The sequence below is a fragment of the Octopus bimaculoides genome, chromosome 10 (genome assembly GCF_046866305.1).
Source record: "Octopus bimaculoides isolate indiv1 chromosome 10, ASM4686630v1, whole genome shotgun sequence".
In the NCBI taxonomy this organism is placed as follows: Eukaryota; Metazoa; Mollusca; class Cephalopoda; order Octopoda; family Octopodidae; genus Octopus; species Octopus bimaculoides.
The window spans coordinates 56305253-56332983 of NC_142937.1; the positions used below are offsets into that span (position 1 = coordinate 56305253).

The following is a 27731-nucleotide window of genomic DNA, read 5'->3' on the forward strand; positions in this document are numbered from 1 at the left end:
ACATTACACATCCATCGGTGCATACTGGCTTCATTCCTTGCAAGCCTACGCATGTCCTCAGCAGTCATGGCCCATGTTTCACTGCCATGAAGCATGGCTGTTCGTACACATGCGTCATACAATCTGCCTTTTACTCTGAGAGAGAGACCCTTTGTGGCCAGCAGAGGTAAGAGCTCTCTGAACTTTGCCCAGGCTATTCTTATTCTAGCAGCTACGCTTTCAGCGCACCCACCCCCACTACTAATTTGGTCACCAAGATAGCGGAAGCTATCAACCACTTCTAGTTTTTCTCCCTGGAATGTGGCAGAAGTTGTTTTCTGTACATTCACAGTGTTTATAGCTCCTGAACATCTGCTACAAACAAAAACTAACTTCCTAGTTAACCTTCCTTTGATATTGCTGCACCTCTTATGCGTCCATAGCTTGCACTGGGTGCATCTTATAGAGTTACTACCCACGCCTTTTCTACAGATCGAGCAGGGCCATCTACCTGAAGGTGTTTGTGATTTTTCTACCTTCCTACTTATTAGGACTTTGGTTTTAGCTAAGTTGACTCTAAGGCCCTTCGATGCTAGTCCTTGCTTCCACACCTGAAACTTCTCTAGTTCTGAGAGTGACTCAGCAATTAGTGCAAGGTCATCAGCATAGAGGAGCTCCTAGGGGCATCCTGTCTTGAATTCCTCTGTTATAGCCTGGAGGACTATGATAAATAGCAGGGGGCTGAGGACAGAACCTTGGTGGACACCTACCTCTACCCGGAATTCTTCACTGTACTCATTGCCAACCCTCACGTTACTGACAGCGTCTCTGTACATGGCTCACACAGCTCTCACTAACCATTCTTCTATCCCTAGTTTCCTCATTGACCACCAGATGAGAGATCGGGGGACCCTGTCGAAGGCTTTCTCCATGTCAACGAAAGCCAGGTACAGAGGTTTATCCTTGGTTAGGTATTTCTCCTGAAGCTGTCTTACCAGAAATATAGCATCAGTGGTGCTTTTCCCAGGCACGAACCCAAACTGCATCTCATCTAAACTGACTCACTCCCTAAGTAGTTGAGCTATGACCCTCTCCGTGACTTTCATAACCTGATCTAAAAGCTTGTTACCTCTGTAATTATTTGTATCTAAAGCATCACCTTTACCTTTGTAGCAGTTGACTATGGTGCTACTACACCAGTCATTGGGTATGACTCCTTCGTGTATCACCTGGTTAACAATACGGGTGATTAGGCTATAGCCAACACTGCCAGATATTTTGAGCATCTCTGCAGTGATTCCTGATGGGTCGGGGGCCTTCCCTGTCTTCATACTCTTAATTGCTTTATCAACCATGGTACTGTCAACTCGGATAGCTGGTCCCTCTGTTGGGTCGACATTCAGCAGACTCTCTTTCTCTCATTCATTCTCTTTATTGAGCAATCTTTCGTAGTGGCGTCTCCAAACCACTTTCTTTGCAGCCTCATTTAGTGCAAGCGTACCATCATCCATGCGAACACATTTCTGTCCCACGACATCACGATTCTCTCTCACACACTGTCTTGCAACACGAAATACCTCAAGTCTTTGGTCCTCACGGCATTGAACATTGACAAACTTTTTCCTATCTGCTTCCCCTCTGGCTAAATAAACCTGTCGCCTAGCTTCCCTTCTGGCCGTCTAATACAGTTCCCTGCTACCACCATTTTTCCAGTCTTTCCAAGCCTGTTTCTTTTTTCTAATAGCCCTGTCAACAACATTGTTCCACCACCACGTTATTTTTGGTCGAGAAGGGACCTTGCACTAACCACAGATCTGGTCGGTGGCCCTCAGCAAGTTGTCCCGTAGAAACGTCCAGTTGTCCTCTACATTGTGTGAAGCTACACCCCCCTCTATTTCGTCGAAGGCTTCATGTAATAAGTCTCTAAATCTCTGTCCATTCGCAGGATCTTTGAGCTTCCAGACCCTTCTCCTCCAAGCTGGTTGTCTTCTGGGCAGCTATTTAGCCCTGATCCCGAAGTCACTAACTACTAGTCCATGTTGTGGGATACATTCTTCGCCTGGGAATGTTTTGGCATTTCTAAGCAGCCATCTTTCCCTTTTCGTAGCGAGGATGTAGTCAATTTGGCTAGTGTGCTTGCCAGAACAGTAGGTGATTAGGTGACTGGCAGGTTTCTTGAAGTTAGTATTGCAGACCATAAGGTCATTTGCATCACAGAACTCCAGCAGCCTGGTTCCCTCCTCATTGCGGGAACCAAAACCATAGCCTCCATGTATGCCATAGAAGGTCCTGAATGTTGTCCAACATGACCATTGAAGTCACCAGCCACAAAGAGAAGGTCCCTGTCATTCGTCGATGAGGTAGTCTGCAGGAGGGTGTCATAAAATTGGTCTTTCTGTCCGTCGGGTTGCCCGGGCTGAGGGGCATAGGCCGAGATAATGGTTGCTAACCCATGGTGAAGGACTAATCTAATCTTAAGTATTCTATCGCATACTCTAACTACCTCGATTACCTTATCCACCCATTTCTCTGCAAGAAGTATACACACGCCCCCAACCCCGTCTGTGTTTCCTGCCCAGAAAATCTTGTACCTGTGTTCTTTGCTTGTGAGGAACCTAGCGGAACCTCCTCTCCACCTTACTTTTTGGAGGCAGCAGATATCGACACGTTTCCGTTCAAGCATCTCAACAATCTCACCAGACCTACCTTTTAGTGTGCCGACGTTGAGAGTGCCAACCCTGAGGGTGTGGGAGGTATGGGCCCATGGGACCAGGAACAGCCGCGTCATGTACCTGAAAAGAAAGCTCATATATATATATATATGTATATATATATATATATATATATATATATATATATATGTGTGTGTGTACGTATATATATATATGTACGTATATATATATATGTACGTATATATATATATGTACGTATATATATATGTACGTATATATATATGTACGTATATATATATGTACGTATATATATATATATGTATGTATATATATATGTATGTATGTATGTATATATGTATGTACATATATATGTATGTATATATATATGTATGTATATGTGTGTGTGTATATATATATATATATATATATATGTATATATGTGTGTATATATATGTGTGTATATATATATATATGTATATATGTGTGTATATATATGTGTGTATATATATGTATATATATGTGTGTATATATATGTATATATATATATATATGTATATATATGTGTATATATATATATATATATATATATATATATATATATATAGCGTGAGAGAGTTAGGGGTTGGGGGTACAACCCACTAAGGGATAGTATCTATCCAGTATACTGCTGGGAGGGTACCCAATTATTGCTACACTAGTGCTATACTAGGTGCAATCAATGGGAGCGGGTAAAAGTGGAGGTTTTACCCTAAATTTGTGTAACAATTAGAAAATGGAGGATAATATGCTGAACCCAACTACTTGCAGACGGTGTATCCTGTTGAATTCATTAATTTAATTCATAGCAAAAGTGACAAAAAAAGGAAGAAAAGAAAAAGAAAAAGAAAGAGAAAGAAGAAGAAGAAGAAGAAAAAGATTATTTTTCTTTTCTTCCTTTTTTTGTCACTTTTGCTATGAATTAAATTAATGAATTCAACGGGATACACCGTCTGCAAGTAGTTGGGTTCAGCATATTATCCTCCATTTTCTAATTGTTACATATATATATATATATATATATATGTACAGAGGTTTATTTTTGGCCTGGTATTTCTCCTGCAGCTGTCTAACCAGAAATATAGCATCAGTGGTGCTTTTCCCTGGCACAAACCCAGGCTGTATCTCATCTAAACTGACTCTCTCCCTAATTAGTTGGCCTATGACCCTCTCCGTGACTTTCATTACCTGATCCAAGAACTTGATACCTCTGTAATTATTTGTATCTAAAGCGTCACCTTTAACTTTGTAGCAGTTGACTATGGTGCTGCTACACCAGTCATTGGGTATGACTCTTTCGTGTATCACCTGGTTAATTATACAGGTGATTAGGCCATAGCCAACACTGCCAGATATTTTGAGCATCTCTGCAGTGATTCCTGATGGGCTGGGGGCTTTCCCTGTCTTCATACTCTTGATCACTTTATCTACCAAGGTACTGTCAATTAAGATAGCTGGTCCCTCTGTTGGGTCGACATTCGGCAGACTCTCTTTCTCCCATTCATACTCTTTCTTGAGCAATCTTTCATAGTTGCATCTCCAAGCCTCTCTCTTTGCAGCCTCATTTAGTGCAAGTGAGCCATCATCCATGAGGACACATTTCTCTCCTACGACATATGAACGACAATGTTTTTCTGAATCCAGTGTTGTCTGTGTTGGAGGCTCCAAGGTGTACCTTGGAAGTTCTCATTCACCCTTGGAAGCAGTTCAGCTTCCAAAGCATCACTAATGTATTGCTGGGTGTTAATTTTAACACCCGGGGGCACAAAAACAAGATGAGATCTTCCTGTGACTGCCACAGCCACCCAAACGATAATGGACTGTGGATTTTGATGTTGATTTATGAGTCTACCCTCGATGGAGCCAGATACGTTCCAGAGTCAGTCATTCTGGTGGTTTACTGTCTGTTTGATATCAAATTTCTTTTCATCAATGAACACCAGGTTGGGCAGCATCCCTTCAGCAATCCAACGCAGGATAAGATGATTTCGCTCTAGTCTCATGGTCTTATAAACTTGAGTGAGCTTATGAAGGCATATCATCTTGTAGAAGTAGGTCCTTAGATCCTCCTTCATCACACAGTACATTGATCTTCAGCTTATTTTTGCTGTGGTTGCCAGTTTTCTGACAGAACGACAAGGATTTCACCATATGTTTTCTCTCATACTTTTGATAATCTCAGGTATCCACACTCTCCGTTTTTGATTATGTCCAGGTTGATCAGTGGTGGAACCAGTCTCTTGAAATTTCTTGACAATTTTCCAGACTATTGTTCAGTTAATTTTAAGCTTTTTAGCTAAAGCTGCATTATCTTCACCTCCTTTGTGGTGGGTTATGATTGTATTTCGGTCTAAAGCCATTATCTAATTTATAAATCTGAATTTATTTTGTCTGAAACAAAAAGAAGACACACTGTGTATATTTATTTATTTGTGGGTTAACAAGGCTACCTATGATTTCAGGTGGGAATAATAGCTTCAGTTGGATATTATAGTAGTCGTTTTCTCTTCTGATCATTAGTGATATATACATCCATACATAGCATTTGGAGTTGATGAGGTTATTGATGCTGCTGCTGTTATTAGTTACGCATCTGTACTTACTCTTTATATTTTGAGATGAATGTCAAGAAATAATGTTCTTAGAATGGTGTTGAAGTAGTGTTTTGGTTGTTTGAGAGCAATTGAACATATAGTGGCAGGAACTCTATTGGCAGGAGTTTGCAGCAGCAATAAACCATACTCTTCACATATGTAGTGGTTGTCACACATCTGTGCATACCCATGCAAACACATACACACACAATTATTTGTTGGTGACATGACAACCTTTAGGCTGTTGGATACGATGCAGTATTTGTTTTTGCCTTCTGAGCTCTAATTTCAAATTTCACCAAGATCTACTTTACCTTTCATCCTACTTGAGTCTATAAAAGTACCATTTGTGTACAAAGAGATAATTTCTTTTAATGTATCTGAAAAGTGATAGGCTCTACATGTTTTAACCCTTTAGCATTAAAACTGCAAATATCTGGCCCAAATATTCTCCCTGTTCTATGTTCAAACCAGCTATATCTAGCCTCTCAATTGCAATGTTATTCTAAAAATAAACAATCACATCGTTGAAATCTCAAAGCTACAAGATAATGCATAATTAATTCAAAACAATGTGAATAAATAAGCAATGTATTTGACAGAGTAATTTGAATGTCAAAGGGTTAAAATGTCCAGGACATATTCAGCAATACAGCATTCTTCATCAGGATGAAGGCCCAAGCCACACCATGCATGTAACTGATTTTTTGCTATTTTCATTTTTATAGCTTAACCAGAGGAAGAGGACAACACCTATGATGTTTTTACAAGTCCTCTTAGATCAGTCAGAGAAAAACTTAAATATAAACCACAACCTATTGATTGGTCTGAATGATTTCATCACAGTGAAATCTACTAGTGACCCAGTAGTTAGAATTAGCAGTCACTCTTAGGAGGGAGAATGCACTAGTGATAAATGAGAAGTGAAAGCAAAACTGGCAGATGGAGAGAACAACAGAGATTATTAATCCATTATCTAGAAGAAACACAGATTTAGCCATGTTGTTAAGTTCATTTTTTAACCACATGATTTTGGGTTCAGTAACTATGTCTGATGTATTAGGTATGTTTTTTGTAGCTTCTGGTTAAACCTAGTCTTTGTGAAGTTGGGTAGACAGAACGTGAAGAGGGTCAACATAGAAATTGGTTGGTGGAAACTGTGTGGCAGCAAACCATATAATATATATCATCATCATTTAACATCCGTTTTCCATGCTGGCATGGGTTGAATGGTTTGGCTGGAGCTGGCCAGGCTGGGAGCGATACCAAGCTCCATTGTCTTGGCGTAGTTTCTACAACTGGATGTCCTTCCTAATGCCAACTACTTTGTAGAGTGTATTGGGTACTTTTTGCTTGACACCGGCACTGACAGGATTACCAAGTACTTTGCAAAACAAAAAAGAAAAGGCAAAGACTTTCTCAATTGAAAATGGGGAGAAATATTGAGGCAGGTGGGTGGAAGCGGTTGTTTTGTGCCAGTTGGGAGATTAATGGTGTAGAGGGACATAAATAGATGTCTTGCAATAGATACATAGTTTATCCAATTGGAAGGGAAAGAAAAGGATTAGAGAGGAATATAAGATAAGGAGAACAATAGTGAAAGAGGTGACCTCTATAATGCTAGTGCTACAACCCCCCCTCCAAAAAAAAACTACAACCATTGCACAGTATAAATGATTGGTATTTGGAAGAGCATCCAGTCATAGAAACCATGCCAAAAGGAAAATATTGGAGTAAGATGTCCTCAGGCCTGTTGGATCTTGCCAAACCACCCAGCTCTCACCAATATGGAAAGCGGATGTAAAATAATAATGATAATAAGGTTCTTCAAATGCAGTTGCTGCATGCAAGACTCACTCCCATGTGGGCCTGTACAGCTGCTGCAGCAACATCAGCAGCTAACACAAATTCTCCAGGTACAGATCTATTGTCTCTCAAGACCAATGGATGCCCATGCTGTGCTCTCTCTCTCTCTCTCTCTCTCTCTCTCTCTTTTCAGTCATTTGACTGCAGCCATGCTGGAGCACTGCCTTTAGTCGAGCAAATCAACCCCAGAACTTATTCTTTGAAAACTTAGTACTTATTCTATCAGTCTCTTTTGCTGAATTACTAAGTTATGGGGACATAAAGGCACCAGCATCAGTTAAGTGATGTTGGGGGGGACAAACACAGACACACAAACATATATGCACACATAATACACACACACACACACACACACACACACACACACACACACACATATATATATACGATGGAATTCTTTCAGTTTCCATCTACCAAGTCCACTCAAAACTTTGATCAGCCCAGAACCATGTGGTTGGTAAGCAAGCTTCTTGCCACACAGCCACTCCTGCACCTAATATATATATATATATATATATATATATATATATATGAAGGATCCCCTTCAGTCGTAAATAGCCATGGGATTGCACCCAGAAAGTTACCCTCCGAGACACAAGTCCAGGCAAGGTTGTTTATAGAAGACCAGCAGTCACCCATGCATTCCAGCCTCCCCTCTCCACACCACAGATGCTATCCAAGGGAAAGGCGGCACCTGTGATGTTGCTGAGTGAACTGGAGCAACATGAAATAAAGTGTCTTGCCCAAGAGCACAACACACAACCTGGTCAAGGAATCAAACTCACAACCTCATGATTGTCAGCTTGATGCTCTAACTACTGGGCCATATGCTTTCAGTGTTGTATGGTGACTTTTTAAACATGTAATTTATTCATTCAGTCAGACTGAAATAAGTGCTGGTCTGGTCTAAATGATTAATGAAATACTTTTGAAAATGGTGCCTCAGCTTGGTTGTCACCCAATCACTGAAACCAGTAAAAGGATAAAAGAATATTTACAGTTTTGAAATGCCATTAATATTTTCCTTTCTTTCTGAATTCAGGATTCCAGCCCCAAAGAGTATTACTATATAGAAAGTAAATGTGAACATCACTTTTTGTGGGCTACACGAGAGGCTTGTCCTTTGAGTCAGAAAGCCTCTCATAATAACACCTGTCGTGTAACTGATGAGTCTACAGGTAAATTATTTTTACTTAATACACGTAGGTAGTGAGTTGTATTTTTTTAGACCCTTGTGGTCAAAGGTATTCTTGCCACGATCTTTTGTTTCTTTTCTTGTTTAATATGGCTAGAACTACATCATTGTCTTATATGCACTTCTTTAAAAGAAAATGTGATATGAGAAATATTTGGTTGCTATTTCTCATTATTTGAATGACTTCATAGAACCTTTCAGTTAGGCAGAAACAGTAAGAGAATATGCATATCAAAGGTATTTAGCATCTTTTCTAGGCTCCAGTCAAAATCTCAACAATCAGCATAAATTTTTAGCATTATGTTTAGTTTTTACTTTTAGCTTTATTTTACATGCAGGCATGACTCTGTGGTAAGAAACTTACTTCCCAACCACATGGTTTCAGATGCAGTCCCACTGCATGGCACCTTGGGTAAGTGTCTTCCGCTATAACCTCACTCTGGCCAAAGCCTTGTGAGTGGATTTCATAGACAGAAATTGAAAGAAGTCCATCAAGTGTGCGTTGTGACTTTGTGTCCCCTGCTACTGTTTGACAACCAGTGTTGGTGTGTTTATGTCTCTAACTTAGTGGTTTAATCAAAGAGACTGAAAGAATAAGTACCTGGCTTAAAAACAAAAGAAGAAAAAGGTATTGGGGTTGATTTGTTCGACTAAAAATTCTTCAAGGTGGTACCCTTGCATAACCATAGTCTAATGACTGAAACAAGTAAAAATTGAAGATCGCTTGCTCAAGGCTTTTAAGTATGTAGGAGGGAGGACAGTATCTTCAAACCAGAGACTTAACCTGAATGCTTTCAACAGAGTGGACTCCATTAACCCTTTAGCATTTCAACCAGCCATATCAAACCTGAAAATTCTAGTTGTTCTATGTTCACACCAGTCAGATCCAACCTCTTACACCTACCCTACAGTGTCATTATAAAAATAAACAATCATGTCATTGAAATCTTGAAGATAACAACATAATACGTGAACAGTTTAAAACAATGTGAATAAAATAGCATTACATTTAACTGAATAATCTGAATGCTAAGAATTTCTTGTAGCTTGGGTATTTGCTCTACAAAAAGTATATGGCCAGAAACTTGGATTTGGGACTGGGTAGTTTGAGAAGGAAGAAAGTCACAGTCAGTTAAGGTGCTGAGTGTTTTGCTCCTCTGCTTGCTTAACCAATTTTGTTGGGCATGTATTTATTGAGTTTAGTGGTGGCCAAATGTGCAGCAGGGTCTGAACCAAAAATTGAAATTGTTTGCATGATTTGTGAGTTTGAGCTGCTCATTGCTAGTTATCACTACTTTGGAGCCATAACAATTAAAAAATGGGTGAGATATACTGCTTCCCTTGGGAATTCTATGTCTCCCAATTCTGCTCTTAGATTTCTGCTTTGGGGCTTAGTTTCTGCTAATCTACTTTTCGAATACATTGCTGATCATCTTATAATACCTTGTGAAAGAGTGCTATTTTGAATCTCTTCCAACAAAATGTGATTGGTAATCATGTCAAAAGCTTTCATTAAGTTTAATCCCATAGTAACTGACTGGTGATTGGTGGTTCTGGTTAAATCCAGCTGTAATGAATATTGAGAGGAACAAAAGTGGTGAAGCTGTAGTGCTCAGACCCGAATCTATGCTGGCAGTTTTGTGGGAACTAGATGGGTATTGATTGAGGATAGAAAACACTATTTAAAAAACCTTGCAATTGAACTGAAAAGAGACATTTGTCTGTTTGATACTGAGTCAGTTTCAACTTTGCCATGTTTCTGAGAAAAAAGATGGCTAAACCATAGGAAAAAGTTTGTTCTCTCTTTTTATTTTATTTTTTTTTTTTTTTTTTTTTTTGTAATGATGGTTGTGTATTTTGAGGGATAATTGGTTGATACTTCTAACATGTGGAGCTTCTATCTAGAGTCTTGCACTTTGTCTTCAAGTGTTTTGTGTTATAAACAATGGCAACAATCTAAAAATCAACAAGTTGTTTACCAGATTGCAGTATTAAAATCTTCATGTGAGTGTAGAGATTTGATCTGTTAAAAGTAGCAACCAAATCCACTTCAACCCATAACCTGCTGGTTTAAAAAAAAAAATAAAAACACCTAGGTACTATATCTGTACAATGGAAAATGGGATAGTCATTGCTAGAATGTGCTTAATCAACTGGTTATATTAATCTGGAGCTAAACTTTTGAGCAATTTCTATTTGCCATGCTACTAAATCCAGAATCTGGTATGTGTGTGTACATATGAGAGAGAGAGACTATATCTGATAAAATTCATCCTATATTATCTATTAATGAGTGGATATTCCTCACCAGTTTCGAGGAACTCCAATCATATCAATGCTGCTTGTTAGAATAGATTTGGTTGCTTCAGTTTTTTTAATCATTGTTTTCAGACTGTTGTTATTTCATTTATTCACATTTGTTTTTTTTTATTTTAGGAGTTACCTTTGACCTATCTCAACTGAAGAAATCTAAGGGATACACCATAAGTGATCAAAAAGAACATTCATTCCAACTGAACATTTGTGGTGCAGTGGCAAATAGCCAATGTTCAAAAGAATCCAGTAAGTTTGATTTTTTTATTTTATTTTATTTCATTTTATTTTATTTCATTTCTTTTGCCATATTTGGATTAATTTTCCTCCTCTTAACATACAATCAGTGAGGGTGCCTTTACATGTACCACAGAAAGTATTTCTACTACGTAAATGATGGTGTAAATAATGGTGCCTCTTCAATGCCAACATGTGTTTCTCTACTGTATCAATGAGGGTACCTCTACTGTAACAACTAGGGATATCTTTCCTGCTGTATCAACAAGGGATGTCTCTGCCATACCAATTAAAGTGTCTTATTAATAATGGGTCTTCTCACTCAAAGTTGCCTGGAACTAAACGCCTACAGCTGTAACTACACAATCTTCTATCTACTCTGCTATACTACTTCTCTAGACATGAGCCAACAAGGAAGCTTTTAGGTGGTCACGTGATCTACTAGAAATAGGTAGCAAAATCTCTCTCAAATCACAATTTATTGCCTTAAGCAAACGAGAATACACTGGATAATATGATAAACAAAAAGGGGATGGCCATGGTAGAAATGTCTTTCATCTTGTAGTTTTGCACAAATAGGTCTTATCTGGAGTGGTGGGGGAGTTAACACCACCACTGGCTAAAACAACAACTTCCCTATGTATGTCCTCATTGTCTTGTTAAATTTTATATTCTCTTACATTCTTCTCCCTTTTTTTCTCCTTAATGAAGGCTCCTGCCAGACCAACACGTATGCCAATAGATCTTTTAATTGTGGAAATGCTAACAGCAACCTTCAATTCAAAGAAGGCGTCATTTTCCTGAACTACTCTGGTGGTGATAAATGTCATGGAGGCAAGTTTGAACGGAACACAATCATCAACTTTGTGTGCAACCCCTCAAAAGGAATAGGTGCCCCTGTGTATCTAGCTGAATCTAAAAATTGCACTTACTATTTTTCCTGGCATACCGATTTAGTTTGTGAAAAACAGGTAATTAATTTTTCTTTCATACTTTCACTTGTTTCAGTCATTTGACTACAGCCATGCTGGAGCATCGCCTTTTAGTCAAAGAAATCAACCCCAGGACTTACTCTTTGTAAGCCTAGTACTTATTCTATTGGTCTCTTTTGCTGAACTGTTAAGTTACAGGGGCATAGACACACCAACATCAGTTGTCAAGCGATGGTGGTGGAGACAAACACAGACGCGCACATAAATGCATACATATGTGTATATATATATACACACATACACACAACAGGCTTCTTTCTGTTTTTGTCTACCAAATCCACTCACAAGACTTTGGTCAGCCCATTGCTATAGTAGAAGACACTTGCTCAAGGTACCACGCAGTGGGACTGAACCCAGGACCATATAGTTGGGAAGCAAGCTTCTTACCACACAGCCATATATGCACCCTATCTTTTTTTTTTTTTTGCAATAATACTTAATAACCAGGTCTGTTAAAACACAATCAGCCAGATATTGTTTTGTAGGACCACAAGAAGAAAATTTGCACTGTTGTGGAAATGAGCTGCCATCTGGATACCAATGAGTTTAGAAAAACACAGAAAGGAAATATTTATGGACCATTGATTAGGGAGTTCACAAATCCAGTACTCAAGATATACCTTCAGTTTCATCCCATTATTATTGGACCGTCGTGATACATGCCAACTCACCCAGAGCAAAATATGGTTCGGCTTGGGTTTTTAGGGAGAGAATGCAACTCCTAGTGAGGCATCACTTTTTAGGATTTTAGTTGATCAACTACATCATCATTTAGCATCTCCTTTTTCCATGCTTACATGAGCCAGACGAAATTTGTTAAGGTAGATTTCCTATGGCTAGATACTCTTCCTGTTGCTAACCCTCATCTGTTTCCAAGCAAAATAATATTTCCCTGTGGCCAGATATGTTTTTTACAGAAGATATGTTGTGCTTGAGAAGACTCGTCAAGCCAAGTGAAATCATAGCCATGGCCGATACCGGTACTACATAAATGATACCTGTGCCAGTGGTACTTAAAAGCACTTACCCCAGGGGTATATTAAAAACACCCATTACACCCTTGGAGTGGTTGGTGTTTGGAAGGGCATCCAGCTGTAAAGACCATGGTAAACCAGACTGGAACTTGGTGCAGCTCTCCAACTTGCCAGTTTCAGTCAAACCATCTAACCTATGCCAGCTTGGAAAGCAGATGCTAAATGCTGATGATGACTGAAAATGAACATCATCACCTGTATGATGGTGATGCTCATTTACAATCATAACATTACATCAAAATAAGAGGGCACACACACACACACACACACACACACACACACACACACACACACACACACACACACACACACACACATACACACACACACACACACACATGTGTATATATATATATATACAATGGGCTGCTTCCAGTTTCCCTCTATCAGATTCTCTCATAAGGTCATAGTCAGCCAAAGGTAATAGTAGAAGACACTTGCCCATATAGTGTGACAGTGAGATTAAACCTGAGACCACATGGTTAGGATGCAAGTTTAACCAAATAGCCATGTCTGTACCTATAGTGTTTATTTCTTAACTTGGGTACTTATTTTATTAATCTCTTTGTCAAACCACAGTTTCGATCCACTAATTTCACCCATAATGCATTGGTTGGCCCAAGGTTATAGTAGCAGACATGGGCCCACAATGTGGTGCCACTGAACCCAAAACCATGTGATGGTGAAACAAACTTGTTACCCACAATGCTATGCCTTTGCCTACACTTACTTTTATTGTCATCATTTAACATCTGTTTCCATGGGTTGGACGGTTTGACAGTAAATGACAGACCAGAGAGCTTCACCAGGCTCTAATTGTCTGTTCTGGTATGGTTTCTATGTCAACCACTTTACAGAGAATACTGGGTGCTTTCTACATGGCACCAGTGTTTTTTATGTGACACCTACATGGATGCTTTATATGTGGCACCAGTATACTCTTTGTGTGGCACCAGCATGGTTGCTTTCTACATGACACCAGCATATGTACCTGCTATGTGATAGTGGCAGGGGTGCTTGCTAAGTGACACTGGCATGAGTGCCTTTTATATGGCACCAATTTATATATTTATTTATTTATATATTATTGTTATTATTATTTTTCGTTTTTAAAGTCCAGTCTTAATGTTCTTTCTCTCTTTTGTGTAGGTTCGTTGTACAGTGATAAAAGGTGACCAGATGTTTGATTTATCTCCACTGGTACAGATGTCCGGACATCATGTTGCTGAAGGCTTGGCACCATCGGAAGATCCTGGTGCTTCATACTACATAAATATTTGCCGACCCTTAAATCCCATCTTTGGGTCTTTCTGTCCCCCTCTTGCTTCTGTTTGTGAGACCAATGTTGGTGAAAATGGTGTGGTAAGTATATTGATTTTGTTTGTTCTATGTCATCCTGATGAAATCAACCTATGATGAGCAACACTCCAGCTCTGACTATCCCAACTTTGTTTTCTGATAGTGTACCCTGAACTATATTAACAAATGTTTTTTTTTTTTTTTTTTTTTTTTTTCATTTTTCTTCATTAAAATGTTGTTTAAAAGTAGTTAGCTGTTATTTTTAACAAGAGGTCATGGTTTATAGTAAATTTTCCAGAGACACCCTCTGCTTGAAGAACACACAGCCAAGTGGAAGTTAACATACTTTGGTTTGTGCTTCTGAAGGCAGGAATCATGAAAGTCAGAACATTTACAGAGAAAATGACAGTTGTATGTTCTTAAGGAAGAATGGGCTACGAGCTGTTTTTCAAAGAAAAATTTCTCAAAGGATGCCTTCTATATGAAGACACACAATCAAGCTGTGGATAGTATACTCTATGGAGTGAATCAAAACAATTTTCACTGAATTAAAATCATACCTGTAATGATTACTTTCATATAATAAATAAAAATCATTGAACAGATAGTGAATGGAGAAGAAACCTAAGCAAAGAGTATGCAGCATAGTTGTTATTGGTAAGCTTCAGATCATTGTAGGAGAGGAAAAAGTTTTTAAATCTACTTCAAGACTAGAAATACTGTTGCCTGCTCCAAAGACTGTTTTTTTGCTTTACTTATGGTTATCCCGGGTAAGTAAACTTTAAGAAAGACAAAAAAACAAAGTTGTACAAGTATGATGGATAAAGGGTAAAGATCCCTTTGAGTTATAAATTATCATGGAATTGTACCTAGATAGTTACCCTCCAAGGCAGAAGTCAGGGCAAGATTGTTTATGGGAGACCATCAGTCACCCATGCATACCAGCCTCCCCTTTTTATGCCACTGATGTTATCCAAGGGAAAGGTAAAGGCTGATATAGCTTGGCACCAGTGATGTTGCAACTCATTTCTATAGCTGAGTGAACTGGAACAATGTGAAATAAAGTGTCTTGCTCAAGAATACAATGCACAGCCTGGTCCAGGAATCAAATTCACTACCTCATGATGATTTTGAGCCAAAGTTCTAGCCAATGAGCCATGCACCTTCGCACGTGATGGGTAAAATCTTGGAAATTTGCTTGAAAATATAAAGTCATTACTTGATATGAGACAACCATCTTGAAACCATATGGATGAAAAGTGAGCTTTTTAACCAAACAGCCAAAATTGGTGCTTGAGGCAGTGAATGCAATTACATAAGTTTGAAACATCTCCAAATAGATATTTAGTCTCTTAGTATAATGGAATAATCACATGACTGAACTCCTATTTAACAACATGGTGCATTCTAGAAGTTTTGAGACTTTTTTCAGTAAAGACTGTTATAACTGTCCCTTTATCCTTTATCTTTTACTCATTTGTCATTTGACTACCACCAAGCTTGCATATGCCTTGAAGAATTTTTTAGTTGAATGAATCAACATCAGTATATAATTACTATACATCTTATAAGCTAATCGGCCAACTTTTGATATGGCCATAACAGCACTTTGAACACACCCTGCTAAACACTGCTTCTCACAGTTGACTAGTTTGCAGAATGTAGTCAGTATGTTTGGAAGCTTGCTATATAGGTGCAGGAGTGGCTGTGTGGTAAGTAACTTGCTTACCAACCACATAGTTCCAGGTTCAGTCCCACTGCGTGGTACCTCGGGCAAATGTCTTTTACTATAGCTTTGGGCCAACCAAAGCTTTGTGAGTGGATTCAGTAGACAGAAACTGGAAGAAGCTTGTCATGTATATATATATATATGTGTGTGTGTGCATGTTTGTGTGTCTATGTCTGTCCCCACACTGTTGCTTGACAACCAGTGTTGGTATGTTCATGTCCCTGTAACTTAGCAGTTTGGCAAAAGCTACCGATAGAATAAGTACTAGGCTTACCTAGAATAAGTCCTGGGGCCACTTTGTTTGACTAAAGGCAGTGCTCCAGCATGGCTGCAATCAAATGACTGAAACAAAAGAATATACAATAGAGGTTCATGATAAATTGGGTAAAAACACTACAGAAACTTAAGAAACACCCCATACTGCTTATGGATTAACTTTTTATTTAACAAGAGGTTCAAGGATGGCAGAGAAGAGGTGAGAGATGATGAGAGAGAGGAAATGTGAGAACATCAGAGCTGGTTGAGAAAATCTGCAATTTTCTGAATGAAGACCATTGTGTGCCTATAAAGATGATACACGTACAGTTTGGAGTTTGCATGGCAATTGTACATAGAATTTTTCATGAAGATCTGAACATACACAAAGTTTGTACAAAATTCATTCCCCTGGTACTCAGTGACAAGCATCCTGGTAACCAAGTACGTGACAGAGATGGGTATCAAAACAATTGCTCACCCTCTTTACAGTTCAAATCTTGCTCCCTGTGACTTTTGGTTGTCCCTGAGCTGAAGGAGAACCTCAGGGGCATTTGTTTTGAAGATGAAAGAGGCTGTGATAAGGGTACTGGACACCTTCAATTTGAAGGACTTCCATATGGCCCTTCAGAAAGTGGCTGGGACACTTCAAGTGCATTGGAGTCAAGGGATCCTACTTTGAATGATCTTATAATTTTTTACTTCTTTGAAATTATTAAGTCTATCCTGAAAAAATCTAAAAAGTTCTGCAATGCTCCTTGTACCTTTCAGTTATCTTAGGTTTCTATTATACATTGTGCTGCTATACAATAAATATTTATAAACTATGTAAATTTTATGTTTGTTTTCTTTTTCCTTTCATTAGAGTCTTGGTTCAGTTTCTGAAGGTCCATACATTGATCCAAATGATCAAGCTGTGACTATTCATTACAAAAATGGTGCACCTTGTCCCAACTCTAAGCAAAACCGAAGTACAATCATCAAGTTTAGATGCAAAGTTGGTCCATCTTTAGTAAGTCATTTTCACTTATGCTTTTTTTGTCTGCCTTTTTGATCTCTATGAAAGAAAAATGTTTTAATTTTGAGTAACTGTTTTTTTTTTCTAGTTCAATATTGACCTTCTGCCTCATATTTTTTCATTGTTTATCTTTTACTTGTTTCAGTCATTTGACTGCAGCCACACTGGGTCACTGCCTTGAAGGACTTTAGTTGAACAAATCGATCCCAGGATTGATGTTTTTAAATCCTAGTACTTATTCAAAAGTCTGCAGGCTCCTTCCTGGCCAGCTTCTTTCAAACAGTCCAACCCATGCACAGAAGGCAGATGTTAAACGATGATAATATATATATATATATATATATATATGTATAAAGAAAGAAAAAGATAAAGAGACCAATGGCAAAGTTAGAATTATAACTAGTTGGTATACAGCACTTATTCGGTATTGCCTGTATCTTTAGGGTTTGGTTGACTCCAATACCCTTCATAACCTTTATTATATATATATATATATATATATATATATATATATATATATATATATATATGAATTATGAGTTAGAGGTTATGCAACCATCTAAGGGATAAATGTATCTGAAGGAAGTACTGGTGTATTACCTAACTGTGTATAGGCCTTGTTATAAGGTTAACAGTAGTTGGTAATTTAAATGGTAAATTGTGGCTTAATATATTCAGAAGTGGCTGTGTGGTAAGTAGCTTGCTTACGAACCACATAGTTCCGGGTTCAGTACCACTGTGTGGCTTCTTGGGCAAGTGTCTTCTACTATAGCCTCGGGCCAACCAAAGCCTTCTGAGTGGATTTGGTAGACGGAAACTGGAAGAAGCCCGTCGTATATATGTATATATATGTGTGTGTATGTGTTTGTCCCCCCAACATCGCTTGACAACCGATACTGGTGTGTTTACGTCCCCATAACTTAGCGGTTTGGCAAAAGAGACCGATAGAATAAGTACTAGGCTTACAAAGAATAAGTCCTGGGGTCGATTTGCTCGACTAAAGGCGGTGCTCGAGCATGGCCACAGTCAAAAGACTGAAATAAGTAAAAGAGAGTAAAGAAAGAGTTTAATTATAATTAAAATAACATTTATAACTGTTTCAGTTTGTTATTTTTGAGGTAAGCTTGCATTTATTTCATTCCATGTAACAAACATCATCAGAATGATTTGAACTTTATCAGAGGTATATTGACAGGAGGAAAAAGGAAAAAGTTCTGATAAATGCAAGTTTACCTCAAAAATAACAAGCTGAAACAGCCGTAAATGTTATTTTTTTAACTATAATTAAACTATGACCATTCAATACCAATGATCAACACCTAATTGTTAATTGTAGCTCTATTTCTTCTCTTATCTGAATATATATGTGTGTGTGTGTGTGTGTGTGAATATATATTCAGATAACATTCATGAGTTGTCTAAGAGACCATAAGTCAAAGAGAAAATGCACTCGTATAACTGTTAGTAGAATGGCTAAATATTATCTGAATTTTATAGTATTAAGTATCCATCATGGCTGGTCTTACCAATCGGTTTCACACAAAAATACAATGGAGTGTTGGGTAACAATCCAATTATATAGTTATGCTCATCAGAAGTAGCTGATATGGAAGGGAATAGGGCTCAATAAAAAGAGTTTGACCAAGATACACACCATGCACACCCCTATAAGGCAGACATTCTGCATATAATTATCCCCCACCACCCCCAACACACCCCCTCATGCAAATTGTTCCCCCACATATACACAGACACCACACACACACACACACACACATTAAACACCACACACTAATATAAATCCCACAGCTTTATCTTTTACAGAAAGAAATTAAACCAATGAATGCACCTATATATACCTACACCCCCGAAAAAATTATACATTTGACTAAACATGCCACATACCCCATTCTTGCATGGACACCACATTAATAATACTTTCTCCACTTAAAGATAACTCTTGCTGGCTTCACAGGCATACCCAACCAAGGGACATAATTCCTAGCCAATCCCCTGGCCCATTTTTTGCTGATTGGTTGTACTAATCCACCTCTGACAATAGAGAGCAGTTGCCATATTCCTTTCCATATCACCTGCCTTTGATGAGCATAATTATAATTAGACTGTTACCCAACACTACATTGTACTTTTGTGTGAAACCGATTGGTAAGACCAGCCATGATGGATACTTAATACTATAAAATTTGGTAAATGTATATATATACACACATATATACACATATATGACAAGGTTTAGAGTGTGGAAGGAAGGTCTAGAATCGAAGGGCCTTAGTAAGTAGGAAGGCTGGAAAATCACAAACCCTTTTAGGTAGGTGGCCCTGCTTGATGTGTGGAAAAGGTGTGGGTAGAAACTCTATAAGATGTACCCAGTGTAAATTATGGACACATAAAAAGTACAGCAATATCAAAGGAAAGTTAACTGGGAGGATAGTTTTTGTGTGGCAGATGCACAGGGGCAATAAGCACTGAAGATGTACAGAAAACAGATTCCATCACATGCCAGGGGGCAAAACTAGAAGTAGTTGATAGTTTCCGCTACCTAGGCAACCAAGTCTGTAGTGGGGGTGGATGCTCTAAGAGTGTAGCAGCTAAAATACGTATAACCTAGGCAAAGTTCAGGGAGCTCTTACTTCTGCTGGCAATTAAGGGCCTCTCACTCAGGATGAATGGTAGACTGTTTGATGCATGTGTACGAACTGCCATGCTACATGGCAGTGAAACATAGGCCATGACTACTGAGGACATGCGTAGGCTTGAAAGAAATGAAGCTAGTATGATTCGCTGGATGTGTAATGTCAGTGTGCATACACGACAGAGTGTCTGCGCCCTGAGAGAAATGTTGGACATAGGAAGCATCAAATGTGGTGTGCAAGAGACAACTGCGCTGGTATGGTCATATGGTTACATATGGATAAAAACAGCTATGGGAGGAAGTCCCACACCCTAACTGTGTAAGGAACCTGTGGAAAAGGTAGAACCAGGAAGACATGGGATGAGGTGGTGAAGCATGACCTTTGAACGTTGGGCCTCATGGAGGCAATGACAGGAGGCCGAGATGCTGTGATTGAGAAGACTCAGCAACTAAAGTGAGATTGCAGCTATGGCCGATGCCAGTGTTGCATATCCAGCCCATTTAAAAGTACCCTTGATGCGTCAGGCGATATGATATGCTTGAGAAGACCTGTTGAGCCAAATAAAACCAATATCGTAGCTGTGGCCAGTGCTGCCTGGCTGGCTGCTATAAAAGGCACCATCTGAAAGTGAGCAATGCCAGTGCCTCCTGACTGGCTCCCATTCTGGTGGCACATAAAATGCACTATCTGAATGTGGTTAATGCCAGGTCCGTCAGACTGGCTCCTGTGTCGCTGGCATGTAAAAAGCACCATCTGAACATGGTCAATGCCAGTGCCCCCCCCCCCCCCCCGACTGGCTCCCATGCGGGTGGCACATAAAAAGCGCTATCCGAACGTGATTGCTGCCAAGGCCACCTGGCTGGCTCCCATTCCAGTGGCACATAAAAAGCACCCACTACACACTCAGAGTGGTTGGCATTAGGAAGGGCATCCAGCTGTAGAAACATTGCCAGATCAGATTGGAGTTTGGTGCAGCTGCTGGCTTTCCAGACCTCAGTCAAACCATCCAACCCATGCCAGCATGGAAAACGGACGTTAGACGATGATGGATGAAGAGCTCTGCTCGAAATGTGAAATCCTCTTTCTTTTCTTTCCTTTCCTGAGAGTCCAATAACACTGTACTTATTCCACGTCTTCGTGTTGTTGTTTTTTCTTGCTTGTTCATGTTTGAATTGACTATATATATATGTGTGTGTGCGTGTGTGTGTGACAGACTTCTTTCAGTTTCCATCTACCAAATTCACTCACAAGGCTTTGGTCAGCCTGAAACTATAGTAGAAGACATTTGCCCAAGGTGATAGGCAGTGGGACTGAACCCAAAACCATGTGATTAAGAAGGAAGCTTCTCAACATACAGTCATGCCTGTCCAAAGTATTTTCAGATGTTTGTCCTAAACATCTATGCTTGTTTCCAGTCTTTCAGTTAGCCCGTGTTTCATACACTCTAAGTAATATAAAGCTTTCCTTTATATTTGGGTCTTAAGAAAGAAAAGCTTTATATTATTACTCAGAGCATATGAAACAAGGGCTAACTAAAGTCTCCAGTTACTCTGGTGAATAAAAATCATTGGCAATGTGTATTGTGTATGATGTATGGACACCAGGGAAGTGTGTCTTGTGTATCACACGTAATACAGAAGACAGGCAAAGGGTTTAAGACCTGTATTATAACCAAATCAGTAATTATTTATTATAATGAAGAACTTTCTTCTCATTCTTCCAAATTTTTCTGCCAAAACTGTTTTGAAACCATTTGTGGAGAATAAAAAAGCCAACAATGCAGCTCCAAATACTGATTAGTCACACACTGCAAGGTTCAACGGAAGCTACTGAAGCAAGCCAGCACGCTTGCAGCATTACCAGGGGCGATGGTAAGGCTAAGGCATTGGAAAAGCCAAGTACCATCATGGGCATCACCTGATTCCTCAGTGAGGTGAGCTGTCAATGATAAGAACTTCACAGTTAGTGGCCTAGTCCTTCTGAATGTCTCAACCACCACAGATTGGAAGAGATACTTCACTGTCAGGTCCCAATACTTCAGAGTTTAGTTTCCCTACCTATGGTTTCAAAACAGTTTCAGCAGAAAGATTTGGAAGAATTAGAAGATGAATAACTCAAAATGTTATCTACATTAAAGAAAAAAAATGTTTTTTTAGGTATTAAAATGAAATGGACTTTAAAAAAGCTAGCTTGAAATAATTGGGTGGTGGGGATAAAAATAATATTAATCAATGATTAACATTATTCTAATTATTTTGGCAAGTGAGACATGTCTGAGCTCAATTTGTGTTTTTTTGTTTTTCTAGTGAAACATAGATTTCATATCCCTTTTGTTGTTATCATCATTGTTATCATTGTCTCTATTTTCATCATCATCATCATCATGACTGCCAATGTCATTATCACTATCAATAATTATCATTACTATCTTAAACCTTTTTTTTAGGGCCATCCTGTACTGATGGATGCTATTGATAGCTGCACATACATCTTCAACTGGGATACAAATCTTGTTTGTGACAAATCTTCACCTGATGCAGCTAAAAACTGTGTTTATAAAGATACTCGGACACTCATTGAATATGACTTCTCATCTTTGTATAATTCAGCTGTGGATAAGGTGAGGTATAATATTAAAAGCGTTTTTGCTATCAATCTATCTATCTATCATTATCATTTAACATCCATTTTCCATGCTGGCAGGGGTTGGATGATTTGACAGGAGCTGGCAAGGCTGGGAGCTATACCAGGCTCCATCATCTATTGTGGCATGGTCTCTACAGCTGGATGCCCTTCCTAATACCAACCACTTTACAAAGTGTATTGAGTGTCTTTTTGTTAACAATAGCATTGCTGGTTGTAGTTTTCCAATGAGTCTATTGTTAATTCATAGTATTTATGATGGCAAGTGTGGTAAGGGAACATCTGTGCAATGTTGGCAGATCAAATACAACAGCATTTTTATGTTCAAAACCCCAGTTTCCTTGCTAATGTCCTTATATATTTCACAATATACATTAGGGAAAAATATACATCTGTGCATGGATGTGTCATCATCATCTTTGTTTAACATCGACTTTTCCATAGAATTTGTTGAAATAGCTCTTCTATGATATTCCTATCATGAACCTCACCTATTTCCAGGTAAGGTGATATTTCCCCATGGTCAGAAGATTGGAAACCAGCAATATTGCTCATATGACTGATGCTCATTTACAACCATCACATCATACAAGATAAGGTCATGCACACTCACATACACACACACACATTTAACAGGCTTCTTCCAGTTTCTGTCTACCAAGGCTTTGTCAACCTGAGGCTATAGTGGAAGACACGTGGTTACAAAGTGAGCTTCTTCAGCACAGAGTCATGCCTGAATCTCCCATATAACAGAAGGCATGAAATGCAGTAAACAAAAGCATTCAAACAATGAGTTCAAGGGTTCAGAAATGTTAATTAGTTTTTCCTTTTTTATTCCTTTAATCAAATTATGGTGGAGGGACAGAATGCCAACCCAGTGGGCTGAAGACTTAACAGTAGTTAGCTTTATATTATTAGTGCCTATGTGGAGGCACAATGGCCCGGTGGTTAGGGCAGCGGACTCGTGGTCATAGGATCGCTGTTTAGATTCCCAGACCAGGCGTTGTGAGTGTTTATTGAGCGAAAACACCTAAAGCTCCACGAGGCTCCAGCAGGGGATGGTGGCGAACCCTGCTGTAATCTTCCACCACAACTTTCTCTCACTCTTACTTCCTGTTTCTGTTGTACCTGTATTTCAAAGGGCCATCCTTGTCACACTGTGTCACGCTGAATATCCCCGGGAACTACGTTAAGGGTACACGTGTCTGTGGAGTGCTCAGCCACTTGCACGTTAATTTCACGAGCAGGCCGTTCCGTTGATTGGATCAACTGGAATCCTCGACGTCGTAAGCAACGGAGTGCCAACAACAACATTAGTGCCTATGGAAACGAAGCATGAATGCACCTGTCCCTTGCTTTCTGTAAATCTTGAGTTTTCACCCAATTATGTTTGTTTTTGTTGTTTTCTTCCTCTTAAAGATTCCTGCCGATCCATCTGGCAATTTCCTCATCCGGGTATGTGGGCCTGTGAGTGGGGTCTCAAGCAACTGTGAGAAATCAGGTGCCTGCTATGTTGACAAAAACAATCATGAAGTTAACTATGGGAAAGCCAGTGATGCAGTGTTCTCTATTGACCAAAATCTGATAAGTTTAACTTATCGAAATGGAGACTTGTGTTCATCTGAGTGTAAGTTATGTTTAAATAATTTTGTTGTTGCCTTTTGATTGTTTTTGGTTTTTGGCATTTTATTTAAGTTGTAGTGAGTTGAAGCAGAATTAGTAGAATATCAAGTAAAACGCCTGTTAGGATTTGGTTTTATCTTGAAATCTCACCAAAGTTCTCCATCCTTCAAAAGTTGGTAAAATAAGCATTAATTGATGTAATCATCAATATTTATCTAATATCTTTTTTTCTATGCTGGCATGAGTTGGATGGTTTTACAGGATCCAGTCAGCTGCAGGGCAGCATCATGCTCCATGTCAGCCTTGGTACAGCCCTTTCTAATGCCAACCACTTTACAGTGTATACAGGATGGGTGTTTTTTTTTTCATGCCACCAGCACTAGTGAAGTTTCCAAGTAAGTTGTAAGTTGGGAAAGAACAGAAAAAGGTAAAAGGCGGTCTTGAAGGGAGTGGGGTGGTGGGTAGATTTTGAGAAGGCAGATAGCTAGCTTTATACCAGAGACAGGCAAAGGTGTCTCGCTATAGAGAAGATATATGGCTACTTCACACTTATATAAGAGTGAGTAGGAGCATGTGGGAGAAAGATAGTCAAGAAAAAGGAAAAGAATGTTATTGTTCTGTCCCAGGTCAGAACTGACTGAACAAACTATGATCAAAAGTTTTCTAATATGTAACCATCATATCTCGTATATCAAGAACTACATTATTTAGTATGTACTTCATTTATTTTTTAAGATGGCATTTGGTATTTGGAAGAGCATCCAGCTCTAAAAACCATGCCAAAACTGACCTCACCTATGCTGGTGTCATGTAAAAAGCACTCAGTCCATTATGTGGGTAGTTGGTGTTAGGAAAAGCATCTATCTGTAAAAGCCATGCCAAAACAGACACAGATGTCTGGTGCAGTTTTCTACCTGGCCAGCTCCTATCAAGCTATCCGGCTCATACCAGTATGGAAGGCAGATATTAAATGTTGATGAAATATGATTTGAGGGAAATTTCACTGCCTTTTCTAGTAGGTTGAGACAGCCATATAGAAGCTCCTTTGTTATTAGCTCAAGAGAAAAGAAAATAGTGTGTGCGTACATAAGCATGTGTCTATATAAACAGATACAGGAAGGGTCCATTATACCAATAAAAGTTTGAATAGACACATGCACTGGTTTAACCCTTTAGCATTTAGATTACTCTATCAAATGTAATGCTTATTTATTCACTTTGTTTTAAAATTAACATGCATTGTCTCTTAGCTTCAAGATTTCACTGATGTGATTGTTTATTTTTAGAATGACATTTGTAGAGTAGATGTGAGAGGCCAGTCCTGGCTGGTTTGAACATAAAACAGGTAGAATATTTGGGCTGGATATGGCTGATTTGAATGCTGAACGGTTAATACCACTTGTACTGAACCATTGAGTGTCTATTTCAATTTTTATTTGCATAATGGACCCTCACTAGACAAGAAAATTTGTTTCAAAACATGAATCTACATCAAGAATCTTGCAAACCAAATACAAAAATTAAGCTTATTTAATGTTTTTTTTTTCTTTTTTCTTTACTTCTAGCTGGAACACGTGCCAGTACAAAGATTCTCTTCTTATGTAACAACACTGCTGGTCTTGGGAAACCTGTGCTATATGAGGTAAGTCAACACTTTTGACACTCGGCAAAGCATGTAACTCTGTGGGACTCCTTGCTTTTCATTTTCAGTAAGCATCACAAATAAGCATATACAAACTTGATGCCACGTAACAAGCATCCAGTCCACACTGTAAAGTGGTTGGTGTTTGGAAGGCCATTCAGCCGAAAAACCATACCAAAACAGACACAGAAGTCTGGTACATGCTCCTGCCTGGCCACCTCCTGTCAAACTGTCCAACCCATGCCAGCATAGAAGGTGGACATTAAATGATGATGATAATGATCACTACCTGTATTGTGTGACCAGTCTGTTAGGAAGTCTGACTAACACCTTACATTGCTGTAGCACTATTGCTTGAAAATTGTTTAAAGCCTAGGAATAAGAACCCCAAAGCTATTACAAAGTTATTATCATATTTATCATGTAGATAATGCCAATCTTATAATGCTATCAATGTATTGATAAGGTTGATGTTATGATATGAGAATGTAGATAAGATTGTTGTCTTATGATAACATCATAATATAAATTAAGGTCAATGTTATGTTGTGACCATGATGAAGTAGATATGATTGATGTTATAAAGTTACCATAGACATTGTTGAAATGTAGACGATAAAGATATGTTGTTATGTTTCTGTTTCAGAAAACACCATGTCAGTTGGTATTCCTCTGGAAAACCAGATTAGCATGTCCTCCTGCTGTCAAAGACTGTTTCTTGTCCTATTTGAATAGCAGTTATGATCTCAGCAGTCTGGCTAATACACAATCTTGGAAAGCAATGGCAATTACTGGTGAGACGTGAGTACCTCCACCTTATTCATTCACTTTTGGCATGTATGACTTTGACTAGAAACTAGTTTGTATCATTTAACTTTGGAATGGAGTGGAGAGGAATTTCATTATGTTGGCAGAGGCAGTACTGTAACATTGAGATAAATTATTTGTGCATACGCACACACACACACATATAAATGCACATATATGTATACACACACACACACACACACACACACACACGTATATTCATGATTAACTGCACCTCCATCTGTATTCATCATCTACTGCATTCATATCTACTCTCATCTGCCACTCTCCTTTCATACACACATGAACTTACCTACCCATCCATTCAGTCCAATCCTCTGCACTTTTTTCCTCATGTAACTCAAAGGTATGCCCTAACACATCTCCACCAACGTCTCTCTTTTCCGACAGGGGTAACTGTGTATCTCCTTTACAGTAAGAGACCTGTTCCTATTCCTCTATCATACTTTAAGCTCTCATCACCTAATATAGTTGAAGGGTATTTTTTGTGAATTACTTGTTGACCTCACTTATGCTGGAACCACATAAAAAGTTCTCTGTACACTCTCTGGAGTGTTTGGCATTAGGCAAGACATTTAGCTATAGAAACCATGCCAAAGTAGACATTTGACCTTGGCACAATCTTCTGGCTCACCAGCTCCTGTCAAACCATCCAACTCATAGCAGCATGGAAAATGAATCTTAAATGATGATGAGGATATATATATATTGGGTCATCCCATAAATAATGTGATTTTTCTATACTTCTTTTATTTTTCAAAATATAGATATACAAAGTTCTTTTTTAATCTAAAATATACTCTCCTTCATTTTCTACAATGCTCTTCTATCTATCTGGTAGACTTGCAAGACCCCCTCTTTCAAAATTCACTTGTCCATGATGACAGATCCTCCTCCAGTACTGTTCTGACCTTGTCTATAGAATTCATATTTTTTCCATCCAAATGATTTTGAAGACAACAGAATAAATGGTAATCAGATGGAGCAGTGTCCAGCAAATATGGTGGGTGGGGCATTGTTTCCCATTCAAACTGCTCTAGCCTTTGGAATGTCATCCTCGCTGTATGTGGTTGAGCATTATCCTGATGGAAGAACACCTTTCGTCTTGAAACCAAAGATGGT

The 27731-nt window shown here is 38.8% G+C and overlaps 1 protein-coding gene across 1 annotated transcript in view; it reads left to right on the plus strand.

Annotated features, from left to right (window-relative positions):
- Positions 1-27731, plus strand: part of LOC106881233 (cation-independent mannose-6-phosphate receptor) — a 164924-nt gene that overhangs the window by 112680 nt on the left and 24513 nt on the right. The window contains exons 25-33 of the mRNA XM_089358692.1: positions 8190-8325; positions 10779-10904; positions 11604-11863; positions 14068-14280; positions 17067-17213; positions 22320-22493; positions 23936-24143; positions 25705-25781; positions 26428-26582. Of these exons, the coding sequence (XP_089214818.1) occupies positions 8190-8325; positions 10779-10904; positions 11604-11863; positions 14068-14280; positions 17067-17213; positions 22320-22493; positions 23936-24143; positions 25705-25781; positions 26428-26582 (1496 nt within the window). The remainder of the gene's footprint in view (positions 1-8189; positions 8326-10778; positions 10905-11603; positions 11864-14067; positions 14281-17066; positions 17214-22319; positions 22494-23935; positions 24144-25704; positions 25782-26427; positions 26583-27731) is intronic.